Source organism: Mangifera indica, chromosome 8, assembly GCF_011075055.1.
Source record: "Mangifera indica cultivar Alphonso chromosome 8, CATAS_Mindica_2.1, whole genome shotgun sequence".
Lineage (NCBI taxonomy): Eukaryota > Viridiplantae > Streptophyta > Magnoliopsida > Sapindales > Anacardiaceae > Mangifera > Mangifera indica.
The window spans coordinates 17,478,645-17,499,683 of record NC_058144.1 but is presented as its reverse complement, the minus strand read 5'-3'; the positions used below and the strand labels follow the sequence as shown (position 1 = coordinate 17,499,683).

At 31.1% G+C, this 21,039-nt stretch overlaps 1 protein-coding gene across 1 annotated transcript; it reads left to right on the top strand.

The window, feature by feature from the left end:
* The first annotated feature begins 19,131 nt into the window (after positions 1-19,131).
* On the top strand, positions 19,132-20,799 carry LOC123223007. The gene is made up of 3 exons (XM_044646054.1): positions 19,132-19,327; positions 19,432-19,494; positions 20,588-20,799. Exons 1-3 carry the CDS (start codon positions 19,214-19,216, stop codon positions 20,618-20,620), a joined length of 210 nt encoding a protein of 69 aa, XP_044501989.1. The 5' UTR covers positions 19,132-19,213; the 3' UTR covers positions 20,621-20,799.
* The last annotated feature ends 240 nt before the right edge of the window (positions 20,800-21,039 follow it).

Genomic DNA, 21,039 nt, shown 5'->3' with positions numbered 1-21,039 from the left:
AACAAGGCACTGCCTCGCAAAGGTTATATAGTGTTTAATCTCAAGCCACGTGAAAATTTAAAGAAGCCATTAATGTAGGTATAAATTCCAAAACAACCTACAAGTGTTTTAAATGTTCATGAACATATGTCTAAACCAAGTATCCTGGTTAAGGTTTTATGATTGCTTGACTTGAAAATTTTTAAATTTCATTGCATTACCAGTTATTGGCACTCTAAAAGCCCTATACCTTGTTTGTCATATCACTTTCTAGCTCTCGACTTATTTCTTCTATGTTTTTAATGTTTTCCACCCTATGACCCTTTTGCCATAATCTTTCATTTGCCTCTTCTACCCAATCTCCCTCTTGCCTTGAATCATCCTTTGATATATTTTCCCTTTATGTTCCAGCCTTGTTTTCCTTCCATGAATCAAATGCATTAGTCTCTTATCGTTCACACCCTACTATAAAAAGAAACTTTCCCTTGAGTTATCATCATGTAATGAACCATCTTTAATATAGATAAAGATCATACCAAGGTTTGAATCTTACCTTCATTTGAGGATGAAAATTTTATCTCCAAAGTGTTAAGGTTTGAATCTTACCAATCGAATTTGGTATTTGTGAATGTAATTTTATATTAATAATTAATAAAAGAATTGCTTGTTATTCAATTCATAATTGACTATTTATATGATTGTATGAATAACATACCCTTAGAATGGTAGAATTGTGATAAAGAGATCCAACAATGTATACATTTAGCAGTCATTCTAAAAATGTCCTTATCCTGATATTGCAATGAATAAAGGCATATGTAATAATGATGAGATTATCATAGTGTTGAGCAATCTTACCAAAAGTGGTGACAGTTTTCATGTGTTAAAACTATTGTAGAAAGTTTAGTGTAACATATGGATGCATATTGTAAATGTGTTCATTGGATTGACCTGACTAAAAGATATCCATACGGATGGTTTTTCAAGTGTCTATGAAATAAATCCTCTAAACATTATAGGTGTATATAATCTTTTGACGTAAGGTCACTAGACCATCTCATGTAAGGATCCATATGGTTTGATGATATCTAACGTGTTGCCATAATTGAGGTAATTATAAAGATAGTAATGAGTCATATCTTGAGATACATAGAAGCTATGGTTTATCGATAACATGAGAATACTAAAATATATCTATGACTACTTGAATCTATGGCCACAGTGGGATGATGTTATAGCCTAATCCATATTAGTCATTGATATGTATCAGTTTATACTGAGAAATCACGAAATAGACATATTTCTATGTCTTATCCTTAAGAGATATTGGTTTACGAAATAATTGAATTGCACATAACTATGATGTTGTAAAAGCTTACGAAATGTTCATTCACATTCTATCATTTAGATGGTCATGATGCTTTGCTAAATGCCAATCTTGGTTTGTATTTGGATTCATCTAGAATTTGAACACTACCAACTCAATAAAGAGCTTATGGGTCACACTCATAAAAGAGTTAAACTGAACTCAAATAGATGGATTACTTGTTGACAATCTTGGAGTTCAAGGTCGAGAAAAAGATCGCGAATATATTGGGTTTGTCTACTAGGTTACAAGGACTCGGGTTTGATTAAACCTTAACCAAATGCCACATGTGCACTTGGTATGATAGTGTCAACCATGCAAATGCATGATATTGGTCAACACTATGTAACAAAGGTTGAATGACCGACATACTTAAATGTGCTAGTCATGCAAACAGGTAAGTTTGCCGACTAACACACTTAAATGTGTCTACCATGTAAGTGAAATATGTCAGTTAGGCATTTTATATGCTAGTCATGCATATGTGTTGAGGGTATCATGCACGCTTGGAATTCCAGCTATGCTCAAACACCTGCATATATAAAATAAAGGCATAAATTTTTTGTAAGATATACAACACAAAAAAAAGTAGAAACAAGAAAACTCTAGTAGTCTGTTATACTTTCTTCCCTCAAACCAGAATAATAAATCTAGTCAAAATCCCTAGTAACCTTTTTATCTGGATTTCCTTTGTCAAGTTCATGCTCTACTTGGATACTAATATGCTACCTAGTAAGGTTGGATAACATTCTTTCTCTTGTTACATGAAGGTTGAAAGAGCCATCAATGTAGGTACAAATCTAAAACACCTTATGAGTGTTTTTAAATGGTCATAATTATTATGTTAAAACAAGCATCCTAGTTAGGGTTTTTCCAGTTGTTTGTTTTAAAAATTTTTAAATTCCATTGTGCTGCTAATTATTGATGCCCTGAAAACCCAACACAAAGATGTAACCATTCCATCTTAATATCAAGAGCCAAAAGTCTTTATTTCTCGTACCGATATCTTTTTTAAGAAAGAGTTTATTCTCAAGATGACTAGTGAAGGAAGATGGAACTTGATAAAGTTCCAATACCATAAGATACAACAAATTCTAGCCATAATATTGTACCATCACCAATAGTTGATCATATTGAGGAGGTTATCACTTCAGATGTGTAGAAAATTGGTAACCTTTAGGCACAGAATAACGGTTAAAATTTGTTAAAATCTTGAGGATGACTATGTGGTTTTGTGTGAAACTTATGACAAGAGAGATTTTTATAAAAACCATGGAGCTAGGGTTTTATTTTGGTGCATATATAATGTGTACACCTATTAAATGCATAAGAATCCAAAAAGTTACTTTATAATGTATGCACTTCACTTTATTATCTTGAGAAAATAAAATTGTACATAATGTGCATATACACACCCATGCGGGTTTTATATATATAATTATATATTATATATTATTTATTTTACTTTTGTTTAAACTTATAACCTATATGGAATCATGAATTGGGCTGGAATTTATTTAATTGAATAAATCCAATCCAACCATATATTTTTTCACATACAACTCTAACTGCTTATAATTATTTTATTTTAATCCCTAAGTATCATAAATATATACTTTTAAATCTATAAACCTTTCCAATACTCGAAACCCTTAATCTAGAATCCAGATCAGATCTAACTTGGATTCAATTTGAAAAATCCTATGCCTTTAAAGTTTGATTAACTCTTTTTGTGTGTGACCCATAAGTTTTCCACTAAGTTAGTAGTGATCAAATTCTTATCGAACTCCTAACCTAGTATCCTTCTAAACACAAACCAAAAACATCCTCTAGCAAGACATCATAGTCACTTGATTAGTGGAGTGTCAACATATGACTTCTTATCCTTTTAATGATATAATTACTTATATAATTCGATCCTTTTGTCATATGATATCTATTCAAGACTAAGATATAGATAAAGTGTCTTCCTCAGGTATCTTTGAGTTACATAGAGTGACTTCTATCAATGATTAAAAAATAATCAAATCGAGCATCAACTCATCCCACTATTGTCATAGATTTAATTTATCGTTGCCATCTATCAAGGGACCTTAATTGAGATATCAATTACCATGCTTAAGAGTGACGAATCATCTATTGATCTACTATAGCTTTTGAATAGATCTTAATATGATCAATCACCATATTTCTAGTAATGCTCTAACTAGTGTCAAACCATACTGATGCTTGCACAAGATGATCTGGTGACCTCAAGTTTAAAGATCATATGTATCTTTATTCACTAAGAGGATATATTTCATAGATACTACAGTAACCATCTATATGGAATTCTCTTAGTAGGTCAGTTTGGTGAACATGTCTACAACGTGCACTCATATGTTACACCAAGTTGTTGACAAAGAAGTTTAACACATGAGAACTATCTTATCTTTTGATAAGGTCATTCAACACTATGATAACTTTATCACTATTACTCGTGCTTTGATCATGGTAATATTAGAGTTACAACCGTTTTAAGAACAACCACCTAATATGCACATAAGGCTCTCATGATTAGGTGTCAAGCACTAAATCTTATTTAGCCTACTGTCACCAAGCCCACTTCTGTCAATGCCTTTGTTATGACCCTTACCATTAAACGCATATCACTAAAGCCCTTTATTATGCCCCTTGCCATTGAACGCATGTCAAACGATCCCCTTGTTAGTGGATAGGATTTCTTCATTCGTTACTTTGATGTTGTATTGGCTTGATGGGGCAATTTTATCTTAGATCAGTTGACTCATATGAAGGACACACGATCTCATCTTTGCATAGACAATATCATACAGGTAAAAAAGTTAATGATATACCTGTTAATTAAATATACAAACATGCAAACCCTAAATTAATTGTATATGTTATTACAATCTCCTCATAAGGAGATGACAGATCGTTGAGAAAGGGTCTCACATTCATATCTCCACTTATTATCGAGGTAAGTACTAAATTGTTAGAGTACAATGGAGATGATATTTTAGAAATACTTTGATTATCTATTAACTCATGATTATCGATATTATTACAGTATCAGTTTTTTTATGAGGGATCACTGAGGAAGGATCTTATATTGACTTTTGATATTGGTAATGAGAGATCATCGCATAAAGTTTTCCTTATTAACAATTTCTTTGATGGTTTATGTAAATATAACATCGTTCATAAATGTTATATGTGAATTCAATATTCGATTTTCAATCCTTTGTTAACTTATTATTGTCAACATTGTGACGGTGCCCCAATATTGATGAGGCTACATTGAAAAGGGATCTCATTTTAGCATTTGTTCCAATAGTAGAGGTATGTATAATGTTGATTTTATACATTGTAATCTTTGTTAAACACTTTGATTAACCAATATAAAATGTTAATATTGTTATAGGATGTCAACAATGATGGATCACCCTATGAAGATTCCCTATTATCACCTTTTTTAATGGTTTAGGTAAGTATAACATCATTTGTAAATGTTATATATGTATTCAACATTCGATTTTTGATCTTCTGTTAATTTATTATTGTCGACATTGTTATAATGCCCTAATGTTGATGAGGTTACATAGAATAAGGGTCTCATATTGACATTTATTTTGATAGCAGAGGTACTTATAATGTCGACTATATACATTGTAATCTTTGTTAAACACTTTGATTAACCGATATAAAATATTAATATTGTTATAGCATGCCAACGATGATGGATCACCTTATGACGATTCCCCATTATCATCTTCTTTTATGGTTCAAGTAAGTATAACATTATTTGTAAATGTTATATATGAATTCAACATTTGATTTTCGATCCCATTTTAATTCATTATTGTCGACATTGTGACAATACCTCAATGTTGATGAAGTTGCATCATAGGGGGATCTCATACATCTGTTTCAATAGTAGAGGTACGCATAATGTTGATTATATACATTGTAATCTTTATTAAACACTTTGATTAACCAATATAAAATGTTAATATTGTTACAGGTTATTAGCGATGATCGATCACCCCATGAGGATTCCTTATTATCACCTTTCTTGATAGTTGAGGTAAACAGTTTGATTAACTAATATAAATTGTTAATATGGTTAAGGTAATCATATGCGGTCATTTACTTTTTATTTGTCATTATAACAGGATATCCAATTGTTCTATCTCAATACCCTAAACAAGGGTAAAAAAGTGATTGATATTGTCTCTCCAGATGATGAGTTCATTGACATTATCTCTCAAGAAAATAATGTGGTTTAGCTCCTAGCACAAGGGGATATAGTTTAGGTATACAAATTTCATTAATGTTTTCATTATATCTTATACGTATTAATTACTATTTTTATGTATTTAACATTGGATGATCTAGAAATTTGATATAGTTAACTTGACCTCTCTTAAGAATTCCCCAACCATAACTCCTGCCTTACAGAAGGTATTGAAATAGATTTGAAAATCTCAGCTCATTAATATAATTTTAAATGACATATTAGTTGTTTTGGTATAGTATTTTCACGTATTTCATGGTCGACTTATCAAGAAAAGACTGTTTGTTCGAAGCCTATACATAAATTCGTTAAAACTAAGGATTTAAAGGGCGAGGCCTGTTGTGAGATTATCGATGATTGAACACGAGGAAATTTTCAAGAAATGATATGTTGAACCTGACCTCTTCGAGAAAAGAGAGGTGTATGACATAAGGTTAAAGACCAAAATTTCCTTTTAGTATACAGTGATAGACACATTCAGATGGTTGTCTGACAAGGTGAGTTTACTTGTTCAATTAATTTAGTTTTTTAATATAGAATGTCATTGAGATGTGTGATCATATTATATTATTTCTATTTAGAACACATGGATTCTTTTTTGGGATTATTGTGTCAGTGTCAACATGATGTTATAGAAGAGGTCCGTCAAAACTGGATAATAGTTTTGGGTTGTTTTGTTGCACATATCTCTCACAAGTATGTCGCGTAGATGAAAGATCAGTATAATTACAAATTTCCTCCACTTTTCATATGACTGGTCGATGTGAATTATCCTCTAGACTTACATTTGCAACCTTAGAGTTTGGTGGATGAGGTTCAAATTTGAAAATCAATTACCTTACAAGGATTAATTAATTAAGGTCTAATAAATGTATTTTGTTAATGTGTGTAGGTTTTTATCCCAATTAACTTCGACAATGCATATTGGGTAGTGGACATCTTGGATTTTAAAGAGTGGAAGATCATAGTTCATAACTCATTAAAAAGTTTTACCATTGTCCCAAAAATGTTTAGTAGAAAGATATTAGGGTATATATAAATGATACCACATTTGCTAGTTGTGACATCATTTTGGTCTTATGTGTGTTGAACTCTATGGAATGATTCATTTACATTGCATAGGGTGGTGAATATACCGCAGTAGGTGCCCGTATCAGGTGATTGTCGTATGTTCATGTTATGTCATATCAAGTGTTTGACACTTGGTCGACCTTTATCTTTTAAGGTCGAGGACTCATTACGCCTACGCATGCACTTAGCTGAATAATTATTTTTTCAGGATATTGATTGACCTTTATATCATAAGTGTTTTATATTTATCTATGTTTATTTATTTATATGTTTTATGCGTTAGTATGTCTATATGTTTGTGTATGTTCTTATATGCATTTGTCCTTTATATAGTCATTATAACTGATCTATCAAGTCAATAAAAAAAGACTAAAAATAGATATATGAAATCAAAATTGACATATATAACAATTACAATCCCAAATCTTATAGATGCATTAACAAGTACAATCACAACTTTTATAGATAAAATTAAAAAACATAATCACAAACTTAATATATAAAGTAACAAATACAACCACAAGTGCAGTTATCTTTAGTCTTTCTTTTTAGTTGTTGAACTGGATGGTACAAATCTAGGTATTGGAACAAAATTCTATCTCGTATGCCTAGGTTTTTTATATCGGCTACAAATTAGTTATTCAATAACCTCACCTTGTGAATAACATTTGTTTTTATTTGTTGGATATCCTGCACGATAATGATAGACAAATGGTAGATGGATAATGTGTGCCTCCTTTGCATGAAACCACTTTAATTAATCCTCTAATGGATTAACAACCTCCACATAAATTACATGGTAAAAGGCATACTATAGTCAGGATGCACCTATTGAACACAAATGGTGAGCTTCATATATCTTGCTACGACAATGACATATGTGTAAGGAATCAATGATAGTTGAAATTTTCTACATGTACATATCAGTTCCATAAGGTCAGCCATACCATCATGTTGGCCACTACTAAAACCTCATATCATTGAGATGTAATAGGATGCACCTCCAAGTCTGAAAGATTTTCATACACGTTTGGCAATCTTTTCCTTTGCCCAAGGTGTTATCGAGTTGGTGCAAACATCTTCAAATCATATAAATATCAACACATATAGTAAGTAATTAAGTATAAGTATACATAAACACATTTATAACATGTTATATTATTAAATATGTACTTAATTGCATGATTTCTCCTTTTATAATACCATCACTATAATAGACCTCTAATGAACTCAACAAGTATAGTAATGGGCAAATCCTAAGCATGTTTGGCAAATGTATTAAATGACTTAGTGATATTGGTAGTCATTATATCTATACCCTAGGAAATATGCCCCTGCCCATTGATCATAACCCACCTCACACAGGTACGTTGCTGCATCAGGGTGCATACAAGATAATGACTTTATTATCTCTCGAAATTCATACTCTATTTATGCCTTAACTATTTTCCAATATATCCCTACAACTTTTGTATTCTTCTTGTACTTGGATCGCATGTTACAATAAAGGTGATGACAACAACAACCATGGTGCACACCTAAGAAGACTTCAGCCATTGTAAAAAGATACTGACATATCGATATGAAATTTTTGCTAAATGAGGTACCTCACCCAAACAATCCTTCAGCTTTATTAAAAACCAACACCATATGTCATGATCTTCCTTGGGACCAATACCAAAAACCAGTGGGTATATCTGATTATTAACATCCAATGCAATAGTGATAAATAATTGGCCTAGATATCTAGCCTTTAAGAAAACAACGTTAATACAAATTACTGAACAAATACGTTGTTAGAATGCATGGATACTACATCCCAATGTCATGTAAAAGTATTTGAGTCGTTATTGCTCATCTATTAGTGTACATGCCACAGTTCCCATATTACAATGTACTAAATTGTAACAATACTCTAATAACAACATAAACGACTCTTTTGGTATGCCCCTTAATGATTGAAGTATCTAATTTCTTGCCCGCCATGTTTGTGCATATGATATATCAATTTTATATTGGTTTTCGATATCCACAATGATCTCCTTAGGTCAATACACATGATCAACCAATACAAATTTTATTATCAAAATTTGCCCTAAAGCTTAAGCCCTCGTTTGCTTATGATGGGGCAATATCTAATCTCTAAAACATGTGTGCTAGCTATCCAAATGATATAGTTTGAAATGGTCACTTTCTCCTACTCTATTTGCCTATGCACGCCAAATTACATTGTTGATTACGATATTTAACCTTCTATCTGATTATGTCTAACTTGTGCATTTTAAACTAATATCCCTTCTTAAAAACATCTCGAGTTACTGCATCAATGGTATATTGCTTAATTAGGAATAATGTACCAATTTTTGGAGAATCATTATCTCTTTTGCACTCTTTTGCTTGTGGATGTGTATGTAGATTGCTGGTAAGGAAATTTGGGTAACCAATGAAATGCATCAATACAAACATTCTCGCTATTAGAATTTGTTTGTGGGAAACTACTTACACCTTCAATATCTTCATTAACATGTGTCTTATCTTCGAACTCCGGTTCCTTAATAGGAATATCATACATAACCTTCCTATCAAATTCACTCAAATATAGAAAATTTTCTTTGTTGCCACGAACAAATTCTTCTGCACTATACAAGACATCAACATAAACATTATTTAAGTATGCAAAGTTTTCCTCAGAAAATTCTTGTTTCAAATTGATCTCGATATTTTAAACCCCTTCTAAACCAATCCATGATCTTATAGATAACTACTCGACTCACCACTTTGTAAACCCTCATTTGCTTGTTGAGCCTCATAACTATTATCATTAAATGTAATTGTTACAAAAACTAGAACACATTCTTTAAAGAGGTTAGACCAACCATTAATGACATCAACATCTTCATCATTTGAAATTTCAATAAGGATGCTATCATCAAAATATCTTAGTCTCATGCTTATCTGAATGTTCTTTATTTTTCGATCTATATTATACTTTTTGCTCACCATTTGGATTAATCCTTCAAATATATCGTGCGTTCTAGAATTTTAATCAATTTTCTATTACTTCTAATAAATTTTATTATATTGTTACCCATTTTTATCTATTCCCCATGTATCTAATTGAAATATATTTCACCATTTAGATTAATTTACAATGACATATGAAAGTGCACAAATATATAATCAACATAAATAATATGACTAAAAATATTATTTAAATATTTGTGTTACATTATTTTATTAATAAGTTTGAGTTTTGTGATTTTATTTCTATTACACAATTACACCTATTTCATAATTCTACTACATATTGTGACTATTAATATATTTAAAATAATTTGATACTAATTTTTGAAAATATCACTTTACCCCTATATCATCAAATATCATTTTACCCTCAAATATTATCTAATATCTCTAACATCATTCATTGTAAAATATCATTTTACCTCTAAATATTATCTAATATCTCAACACCTTTTACTGTAAAATATCATTTCACCCATTGCTATTATAATTACAAAATACCCATATAATTTTTTATTATTTCAATTTTTACGCAAAATTCTAAGTTATTATATAAGACCCCATATATAATTGCATTATCAATAAAAGTAATAACGATTATAGTATGTATAAATACCTCGATATCACGAATTTTTTTCTTCTCGTTCGAAATCACGATCACAAACTTTTTTTCTCTCTTTTGAAATATCTCTTAGATAATGAGTAAAATTGTATATGTTAATGGATAAAGAAAGAGATGGTTTATATAGAATAAAGAAATGACAGTTTTAGTATTTTTTTGAATATTTAGGCATTTTTGTTTAACTCCTTTAAAATTTAGGTATTTTATTTTAAACCACAAAATTATGGATGAATTTGTTTATAACCTATAAAATTTGGGTAATTTAATTAATATCCTGCATTTTTATTTAATATTTAAGGTATGGGATATTTTTTATTAATTTTAGGGAAATTAATTAAATTACCCAAAAATTAGGGGTGGAAAATGAAATTACCCAATTTTTTGCATTTTAAACAAAAATACCCTGTTTTATTCTGAAGACAAAGTGCCCTTCCCTTCAAAATAGAAGAAAACGACGAAAACACCCATTTCCAACACATGAAAACATGCATCCTATGCGACGAAAATGGATAAAAAAGTTAGTAAAACAATCCTTGTCATGTTTTTATACATTTGACTGAAAGAATTTATGGATTGGATGCGATATTTGGGTGTTTACAGTTAGAGTTTCAAATTGAAAGATTTCATGAAATTGCTTAATTTGTTATTGATTTGGATCAATTTTGTTAGAGTTTTTGTATTAGATTAGTTGTAGAGTTTGGGAGTTGTAGGGTTTTTGTTGATAAAATTGTATTTGAAAAACAAAGTTTAGGAGTTGAAATCTCACCGCACGAATAGAAATCTCACCATATGAATTTGTGTGGTGAGATTTCATGGAGACGATGAGGTTTTATGCATTTTTCAAACTTTTTGGACCGCACGTATTCGTGTGGTTAAGGGCCAAAATGCTAGTTTTCAAACAATGAATCGTATGGTGGGGTAGAATTCTAATTTTGAAAAATTTGTCGACATGCGAATTCGCTAGTCAACCATGCGAATTCATGTGGTGGACGCACGAATTCCTATGGTTGACTAGCGAATTTGCTTAGGTGAAAATGCATTTTTTCAAAGTTTTCCATCACACGAATTCACGTGGTGGGTTTCGGTAGGCAAAATGATTTTTTTCCAAAATTATGGGTTTTTTTGATATTTTCTATATTAGGGGCAAATTAAAATTTTTGCATCTTAAGTTTTTTTACATGTATAATTCGAATTTGATATATGTTTTTTTGAATAATGTATCAATGTTTAGAATTAAATAATTTCTAATATAAAATTGATATTATTGTAATTTAATAATTTTATAAAGAGAGCTCAACAAAAGAGAAAAAAAGATGAGGGGAAGGATAAAGTGAGATTTCCTTTGGAAAAGTATTTCAAGGCTCAAGTTACTACACATGGATATAAAGATATGGAAGTTGTGATTAAAAAAATATTATTAGAGCAGTAATTGCAAATGTTTTGGTGTACCTATTTCAAACACTTCCTAGACCTTAAGGATAGCCGATTTACTAGGGTGTTAATACACTCATTCATCCTCAAAGTGGTAAATAAGGTAAACTCAAGAGAGGAGTTATGGTTTCGAGTTAATGAGGTTGGCGTAAGGTTCAACCTATATGAGTTTGCCATTATAATAGACCTTCAATTCAGTCATATGGTAGATATTGACATGTATATTCCATTGAAAACCAGAAATCAAATCCACTAGACATATTTACACAAGTGTAAGTCAGTTATATATACTGATCTAAGTTGTGTTTTTTAGTAGAGGCCGTGGGGGGAGGACGATACTAATGCAGTAAAGTTGGCATTGTTGTTTTATCTTCATATAAGGTTATTAAGGAGTGATTTGGGAAAAACAATCTCCTAGAAGATATTATAATTGGCTGATCATCTTGATGGGTTCAATGCATACCCATGGGGAGTATGAGTGTGGTAGATGACCTATCACTCAATTTGTGATAATAACTCCTGAATTTTTATAGATTTTCCCCGGTTAAAGAAGAAGGAAAACCAGCTGAAACAATATGGTATCATAAGATTTCTACTAGCGTTCTAGGTAATTATGACATTTATTAATTTAAAAAAAAAATTGATTAAAATAGAATTGATTTAATACAATTGTAAATTTATAGAGTAACTGATTTAAGTTGAAATTACAGTTTTGGATATACGAGACACTGGACACACTACATCCATGGGTGGATATATTGCCAATTTCAGGATATGCTCAGATGTTGAGGTGGCACATGAAAGACATCCCGGGATAGGATTCTATCTCAACTATCTTCACTGAAGATACAGTAAGTAATAATTTGTTATTGATTAACATATGCATAAGGTATAATAACAAAGTTTACTTAAACAAAAATTTGTAGGATGATGTTAATTTCTCGTTTGTTTTATCTCTAGTGGAGAAAGCCACAAATTGGTTTAAGGACATCGTTCGATACATGGGGATGTTTAATAGTCAATCTTCTATATCCACATCACCCTTATCCTCATCAAGAGTGCATCATCGGTCCTCCTGACATTACTTCTCCAATCATTGTTTTGTTTTTTATCAAGGTTTTTGTCCAACCTCCTATCGAAGCCCCTATTATGTCCTCTGTTGGGGAGTGCATATCACTAAAGCCCACTATTCTGCCCTCTACCACCGAGCACACCTCAGATGATCTTATCATCAATGGACAAGATTTCTCTATTCCTTACTCTGATGTTGTCTTGGCTCGATGGGGACATGTTATCTTAGATCAATTCACTTATATGTAGGATAAGATAAGTCATATCAATGATAGGATGAGTCATATGGAGGATAAGATGAGTCCTATAGAGGATAGAATGAGTCACATAGAGGACATGATAACTCGTACAAAGGAGACATGATCTCATCACCGTACAAATTCTGTCGGTTAGATAAAAAAATTAATAATATACAAGATATTCTAGTTATTTAGATATGCAAACATATGAACTAGTAAAAATAATTGTATATGTTGTTATAGTCTCCTTGTGACGATGATGATGGACTATAGAGAGGGGGTTCGACATTCCCATCTCCACCTACTGTCGAGGTCATTGCTAAACTTTGTGAGTTTATTGGAAATGATATTTCAAAAATACTTATAGTTTTATGTTAACTCGTTATTGTTGATATTATTACAACGTCAATTTTTTGATGAGGGACCATCCAAGGAGGATCATATATTGACTTTTGATGTGGGTGATGATGGATCACCTTATGAGGTTTCCTCATTGACGCCTTTTGTGATGATTCAAGTTAGTATAACGTTATTTGTTAATATTATATCTCAATTACACATTCGATTATCAATTCCCTATTAACTCGTTACTGTTGACATTGTGATAGTGTCTGATGTTGATGAAGCCACATCGAAGAGGGATCCCATATTGACACCTCTTTCGATAGTACAGGTACGTATATTATCAATTATATACTTTGTAATTTTTGTTAAATACTTTGATTAACCAATATCAAATATGTTAATATTGTTATAGGATGTCGACAATGATGGATCACCTTATAAGAATTCCCTATTATCACCTTCTTGATGGTTAAGGTAAATTATTAGATTAACTGATAAAATTTGTTAATATTGTTAATATAAATTATCAATTACCTTTTATTTGAACACATTAAGCAAGGGGAAAAAGGTGATTGATGTTACCTCTTAGGATGACAAGTCAATTGACGATGTGGTCTAACTTTTAACACAGAGGGAGATAGTTCAAGTACGCAAATTTCATAAATATTTACATTATGTCTTGTATGTATGATTCACAAGTATATTATTTATTTATTGATTTAATGTGTTTAACTCCAACCAATCCAAAACTTAGATATAGTTGACCTGACCTCATTTACAGATTCCCCGACCATGACTCCTACCTTACAAAAGGTATTAAAATAAATCTGAAAATCTCACGAGTTAATATAATTCTAAATGACATATTATTTGTTTTGGTATAGTCTTTTCACACACTTTGTGGTCAACTTGTCAAGAAAGGACAACTTGTTCATAGCTCATACACAAATCCGTTGAAACCACGGATCTAATAGGTGAGGTCGATTGTCCCATTATCGAGTATCGAACGTGAGAAAATTTTTAAGAAATGGTATGCAGAACCAGGTTTGTTCAAGAAATATGAGATGTACGACATAGGGATGAGGACCAAAATTGCCTTCTAGGGTATAGTCATGGACACATCCGAATAGTTGTCTGATGAGGTTAGTTTACTTGGTCAATTATTTTTTTATATAGAATATCATTCAAGTGCATGATATTGTTATATTATCTATTTTTTTAGCACGTAGATTCGTTTATGGGATTATTATGTCGATGACAACATGATGTTACATTGGTAACCTTGGGGTGTGGTAGATGAGGTCAGTATTCGATTCTCAATTACTTTACAAAGATTACTGAATTAAGGTCTAATATATGTATTTTGTCAATGTTTGTAGGTTTTTATCCCGATAAACTTTGATAATGCACATTTGTAGTAGGCGTCCTAGATTTGAAAGAGTGAAAGATTATAGTTTACAACTCGTTATAGAGTTTTACTATTGACCCAAAGATATTTAGTCGGAAGATGTTGGGATATATGCTGATGATACTATATTTGCTAGGTGCAACATCATTTTGGTCTTACGCGGGTCGTACTCTACGAGACAATCCACTTGCATTACAAAATGTGGTGGATATATTATAGCAGGTGCCCCTATAAGATGATTGTGGCATATTCATATTACGATACATCGAGTGCTTGGCACTTGGCCGATCGTTATCATTTGAGGCTGAGGACTCATTATGCCTATGCATGGTTTAGGCACACAACTATTTTTTCAAGATATTAATCGACCATTATATTACGAGCATTTGTATATGTATATATGTTTATTCATTCATATGGTTTATGGATTAGTATGTCTATATGTTTGTTTATTTATATGCGTATGTCATTTATATAATTACTATAAGTGATAGGTCTAATGAACAAAAAACAACTAAAAATAGATATATGAAATCAACATTGACATATCTAATGATTTCAAACCGAAATCTTATAGATACATTAACAACACGCAATCACAAGTTTTAAAAATAATATATTACAATCACAAACTTTATATATGAAGTAACAACTTTATATCAAAATATATTCCAATCGCAAACATTATATTTAAAGTACCAAGTACAATCATAACTTTTATATTAAAATGAACAAGTCCAATTACAAATGCAGTTATCTTTCACCTTTTTTTTTACTTCCTGAACTTGATGGTATAAAACTAGGTATCGGACTAAGACTCTTGCAATTTTGTTTAGTATGTCCAGGTTTGTGACATCAACTACAAATAAGTTGTTCAATGACCTCTCCTTGTGAAGGACGTTTGTTTTTATTTGCTAGACATCCCGCACGACGACGATAGATGAACAGTGGATGGATAACACTTGCCTCATTTGCAAGGATCTAATCTAATTGATCTCCTAATGGATTGATGATCTTTGCATAGATTGAATGATAAAAGGCAGTGTTATAGTATGGATGCACCTATTGAACACAAGTGGTTAGCTTCATATATATGGCAACGACAATGACATGCATGCAGAGAATCTCTGATAGTTGAAATTTTTTACATGTACACATCCGCTCTGCAAGGTTGACCACACCATCGTATTAGCCACTACCAAGAATCTCATACTGTTCAGATGTAATAGGACATACCTCCAAGTTTGAAGACTTTCACATAGGTTTGACAATTTTTTCCTCTGCCTAAAGTGTTACTGGACTGGTGTAAACATCTATAAATCATATAAATACAAAAAAATATGATAAGTAATTAAGTATAAATATACATAAACACATTTATAACATGTTATAATATTGAATATGTACTTACTTGCATGATTTCTCATTTTATAAAACCATCATTGTAATGTACCTCTGATGAATTCGATAAGCATAGTAACGGGTAAACCTCGAGCGTGTTTGACGAGTGTATTAAACGACTTAGTGATATTGGTAGTCATTATATTGTACCTATGCCTTGGGAAGTATGCCTTTGCCCATCGATCGAATCCCACCTCACACAGGTACGCTGCTACATTAGGGTGCATATGGGACAACGACTTCATTATCCCTCAAAATTCATACTCCGTGTATGCTTTAGCTACTTTACAATACATCTACACGACTTTTGCATTCTTTTTGTACTTGGATCACATGTTACAATGAAGGTGATAACAACAGTAGCCATGGTGCACACCTAAGAATTACTTCAACCATTATAGAGAATATACTGATATATCGATCGAAATCATTGCTAAATGATGGACCTCATCCAAACAATCATTCAACTTTGTTAAAAACCAACATCATATGTCATGATCTTCCTTGGGACTGATGTCAAAAGCTAATGGGTATATCTGATTATTACTATCCAATGCAACAATAATAAATAATTGACCCATATATCTACCCTTTAAAAAGGTAGTATCAAAACAAATGACTGGCCAAATATATTGTTGGAATGCATGGATACTACAACCCAATGTCATATAAAAGTATTTAAATCAATCTTGCTCATTTGTTAATATATGTGTAACAGTTCCCCGATTACAACGTACTAAATTGTAACAATACGCTGACAACAACATAACGACTCTTCTTGTATACATATGATATATCAATTTTCTTGGTTGCCATGCTTATGCATATGATATATTAATTTTATATCGGTCAGCGATGTCTACAATAATTTCGTTTGGTTGATAAACCCCATCAACTAACATAAATCTCATCCTCAAAATTTGCCCTAAAGCTCAGGCCCTCGCTTGCTTATAATGAGGTAATATCTGATCTCTAAAACATGTGTGATAGGTATCCATATGACATACTTCAAAACTATCACTTTCTTCTACCTTTATTGCCTGTGCACGCTACTTACATTGTTCATTGCAACATTTGACCTCCTATCTGATTGTGTCTGACTTATGCACTCTAAACTGATATCCCTTCTCAAGAGCATCTCGAGTTATCTCATCAATGACATGTTTTTTACTTGAAAATAATGTACCAATTTTTGGAGAACCACTATCTTTTTACATTCCCGGGCTTCTAGATATAGATAGATAGTTAGGAAAATGTGGTAACTAATGAAATGCATCAATTTAAACATTCCCACCATCAAGATATGTTTGTAGGAAACTACTTGTACCTTTAATATCTCATTAATATGTGTCTTCTCTTTGAACTTCGGTTCCTTGATGGGAATATCATGCATAACCTTCCCATCAAATTTACTCCATTCTGGAAATTTTTCTTGGTCACTACAAACAAATTCTTTTGCACTATATAATATATCAACGTCAACGTCATTTAAGTATGCAAAGTCTTCCTAAGAAAATTCTTATTTCAGATTGATCTTAATATTTTGAATCTCTCCTAAATCAATCTTTTGATCTTCTGGATAACTACTCAACTCATCACTTTGTAAACCCTCATCTACTTGTTAAACCTCATCTACTTGTTAAACCTCATAAATATCATCATTAACTATAGTTGTTACAAAAACTAGAACACATTCTTTAAAGATGTTAAATAGACCATTAAGAATCTCAACATCTTCATTATTCGAAATTTCAATAGGGGTACCATCGTCAGGATGTTTTGGTTTCATACTTATCTGAGTGTTAAATATCATTCAATCTATGTTACACTTTTCGCTCACCATTTAAATTAATCTCTCGAATGTTATGTGTTCTGAAATTTTAATCAATTTCCTATTACCTCAAATATATTTTATTATATTGTCATCCATTTCTATCAATTCTCTCTTGTATTTAATTAAAACATATCCAACTATTAAAATTAATCCTACAATAAAATATATAACCAACATAAATAACATGACTAAAAATACTATTTATATATTTGTGTTATATTATTTTATTATTAAGTTTGAATTTCGTAATTTTATTTCTGTTGCACAATTATACCTATTTCATAATTCGATTACATATTGTGACTATTAATATATTTAGATTAATATGATACTAATTTGTGAAAATATCACTTTACCCTTATATTATAAAATATCATTTTACCCCCAAATATCATCTAAATATCTCTAACACCCTTTATTATAAAATATCATTTTACCTCCAAATATTATCTAATCTAATTCTCTAATACCCTTTATTGTAAAATATCATTTTACCCCCAAATATTATATAATCTAATCTCTAACACCCTTTATTATAAAATATTATTTTACTTATACTATTATAATAACTACAAAATATCCCCTATAATTTTTATCAATTTATTTTTTATATATAACTCTAATTTATTATATAAAACACTATATATAATTATATTATTAATAAAATAATAACGATTGAAGTTATAATACGTATAAATACCTCGATATTATGAACTTTTTTCTTCTCGCTCGAAATCTCAATCATGAACTTCTTTTCTCTTTTAAGAAATTTTTCTCAGATAATGAGTAAAATTGTATATGTAAAAGATAAAAAAAAGAGATATGATTTATATATAAATAAAAGAAGGGTAATTTTGATATTTTATTGAATATTTAGGATATTTTTGTTTAAATATTTTAAACTATAGGTATTTTCATTTAAACTCTAAAATTAGGAATAAATTTGTTTATTACTCTAAAAAAAATATTTTAACTAATTTCCCTTAATTTTATATATGGGAAGCATTTTATTTAATTTCGAAAAAAAAAAAACTGAAAAATTAAAGCCCAGCCCAATTAAGTGGCATCGTAGTGGAGCAGATTCATATGAAAATTTGAGTAGCGACGGCAAAAACAAAAGAAGCGATGTTGAGAACTCGATTGCTATGGTTCACGGTTGGGTTTTCAGTAGCAGGTGGTGCAATTGCCCGCTTCATCTGGAAAGATCTTTTTTCTCAAAGATGTGGCCTCTCTGCAGATGTAACTCTCTTCTTCTCTCCTTCATATTTCTTTATTTTCTGATTGTATGTAAATGGGTATGAAATTAATTGTTGTGGATTCAACTGGTTTTTTTTTTCTTATAGACTAAGCAGAAATTTGATAACCTCGAAGCCAGATTGTCGAATCTTGAGTCAAATTTCAGTCAGGTAATTAAGTTTTTTCTTTCTTTCTGATAGGTAGTTGATCGATCATGAGGTTTTGTTGTTGATTATTACTGCGATGTTGATTTTCTTAGAGAAATGCTGATTTGGTGATATAAAAGTTGTTCTGTGGCCATTTTTATTTTGACTCAGTTGTTCATTCTTTATGAAACTTACATTATCCTTTTAGGAAAACCAGAAGGTATTTTTATTTTTAATCTAGTTGCTGGGACGTGCACACGTGTGCCTGTCCAATCACAGTGGGTCACATCACTATGTGGTTTGTTCAAGCTCAGTGATTATGCATCTTTCTTCGAGAGCAATTGTAGACGATATGATCTCTCTTCTTTGTTTTATGGACTAAAGTCCCTGAACTTGTCTGTAAAATTGAGTTTGGAACTAGTCCCATCAGAAGCCTGCAATTTAAATGCGTGCCTTTTTGTTTGTGTTACATCTTGGTATCTTGTATTGATTGTGTTAACCATATTATAAGAATGTTTTAGTTTATGGATGGATATGTCACATAGGTATGCAAAACGGGTATAAACTTGTGCCTTTTTGTTTCTGTTACATCTTGGTATCTTGTTTTGGTTGTGTTAACCATATAATGAGAATGTTTTAGTTATGGATAGAGGTGTCATATAGGTATGCAATACATATAATACGCAATTGCAAGGGATAAGCCTATTGATTTGTCTTGGTTGAAAATCACTAAAGTACTACTGATATTGTTGCTGGATGTTTAACTGATGATTTTGATTGATTCATGAATTACTTGCTTCCATTTTGAGTTTTCCCCCACAAACTGATAGTTTACTTGATGGATTAATTCTTCTTCAGGTTAAGAGTTGTAACATCATTGTGTTATATATGATCTTAAGTAAACAAGGAATTTGTAGGACTTGAAATTGTTGTGAGAAGTTTATGTAGCTTTATGTGGGCATCATTATGTCATCTTTCCATGTTCAAACAAATTATGCTTCCAAAATAATTTGGTGTAGCATTTTTTTAAGTGAGTTTTCTAAAAGAGTGGTGTGGATTTGCTTCTTCGGAATATTTGATAAACTTTTTTATTTTTTTTTGCTTTTCACACAAGTAGGTTGAAGGAAGAGGTCATGCGGAGCTCAAGTGATCAATATTGCAGTTTTGCTTCTTTGGGTACTTGATGTAATAAGTTTTTGGATAATTATTGCACCAATATATCTTGTGGGAGTTACAGCGTACTAAAAATTTAACTTAAAATTGCTTGACATCTTATTGTGCGACTCTTTCGAAGTGAAGAGAAATTATTAATTTTCTTTCTATTTGTAATACTTTTCTCATTTTATTTTATTTTATTGTGAGGAAAGATTGAAAGAATGATAGCGCATTGCCCTGATACTAGGAGGAGGTGACCAAATTCATTCCTTTTAAAAACAAGTCATTAACTCTCAATGATGCAATGTGTCCATTTCTTTACTAACTAAGCTGTTATGTAAACACATTAGATGTATTTTTAAGAAAACTGACTTTTGTGATTTCATTTCAGCCTATGGCTAGTTGGACTCTTGC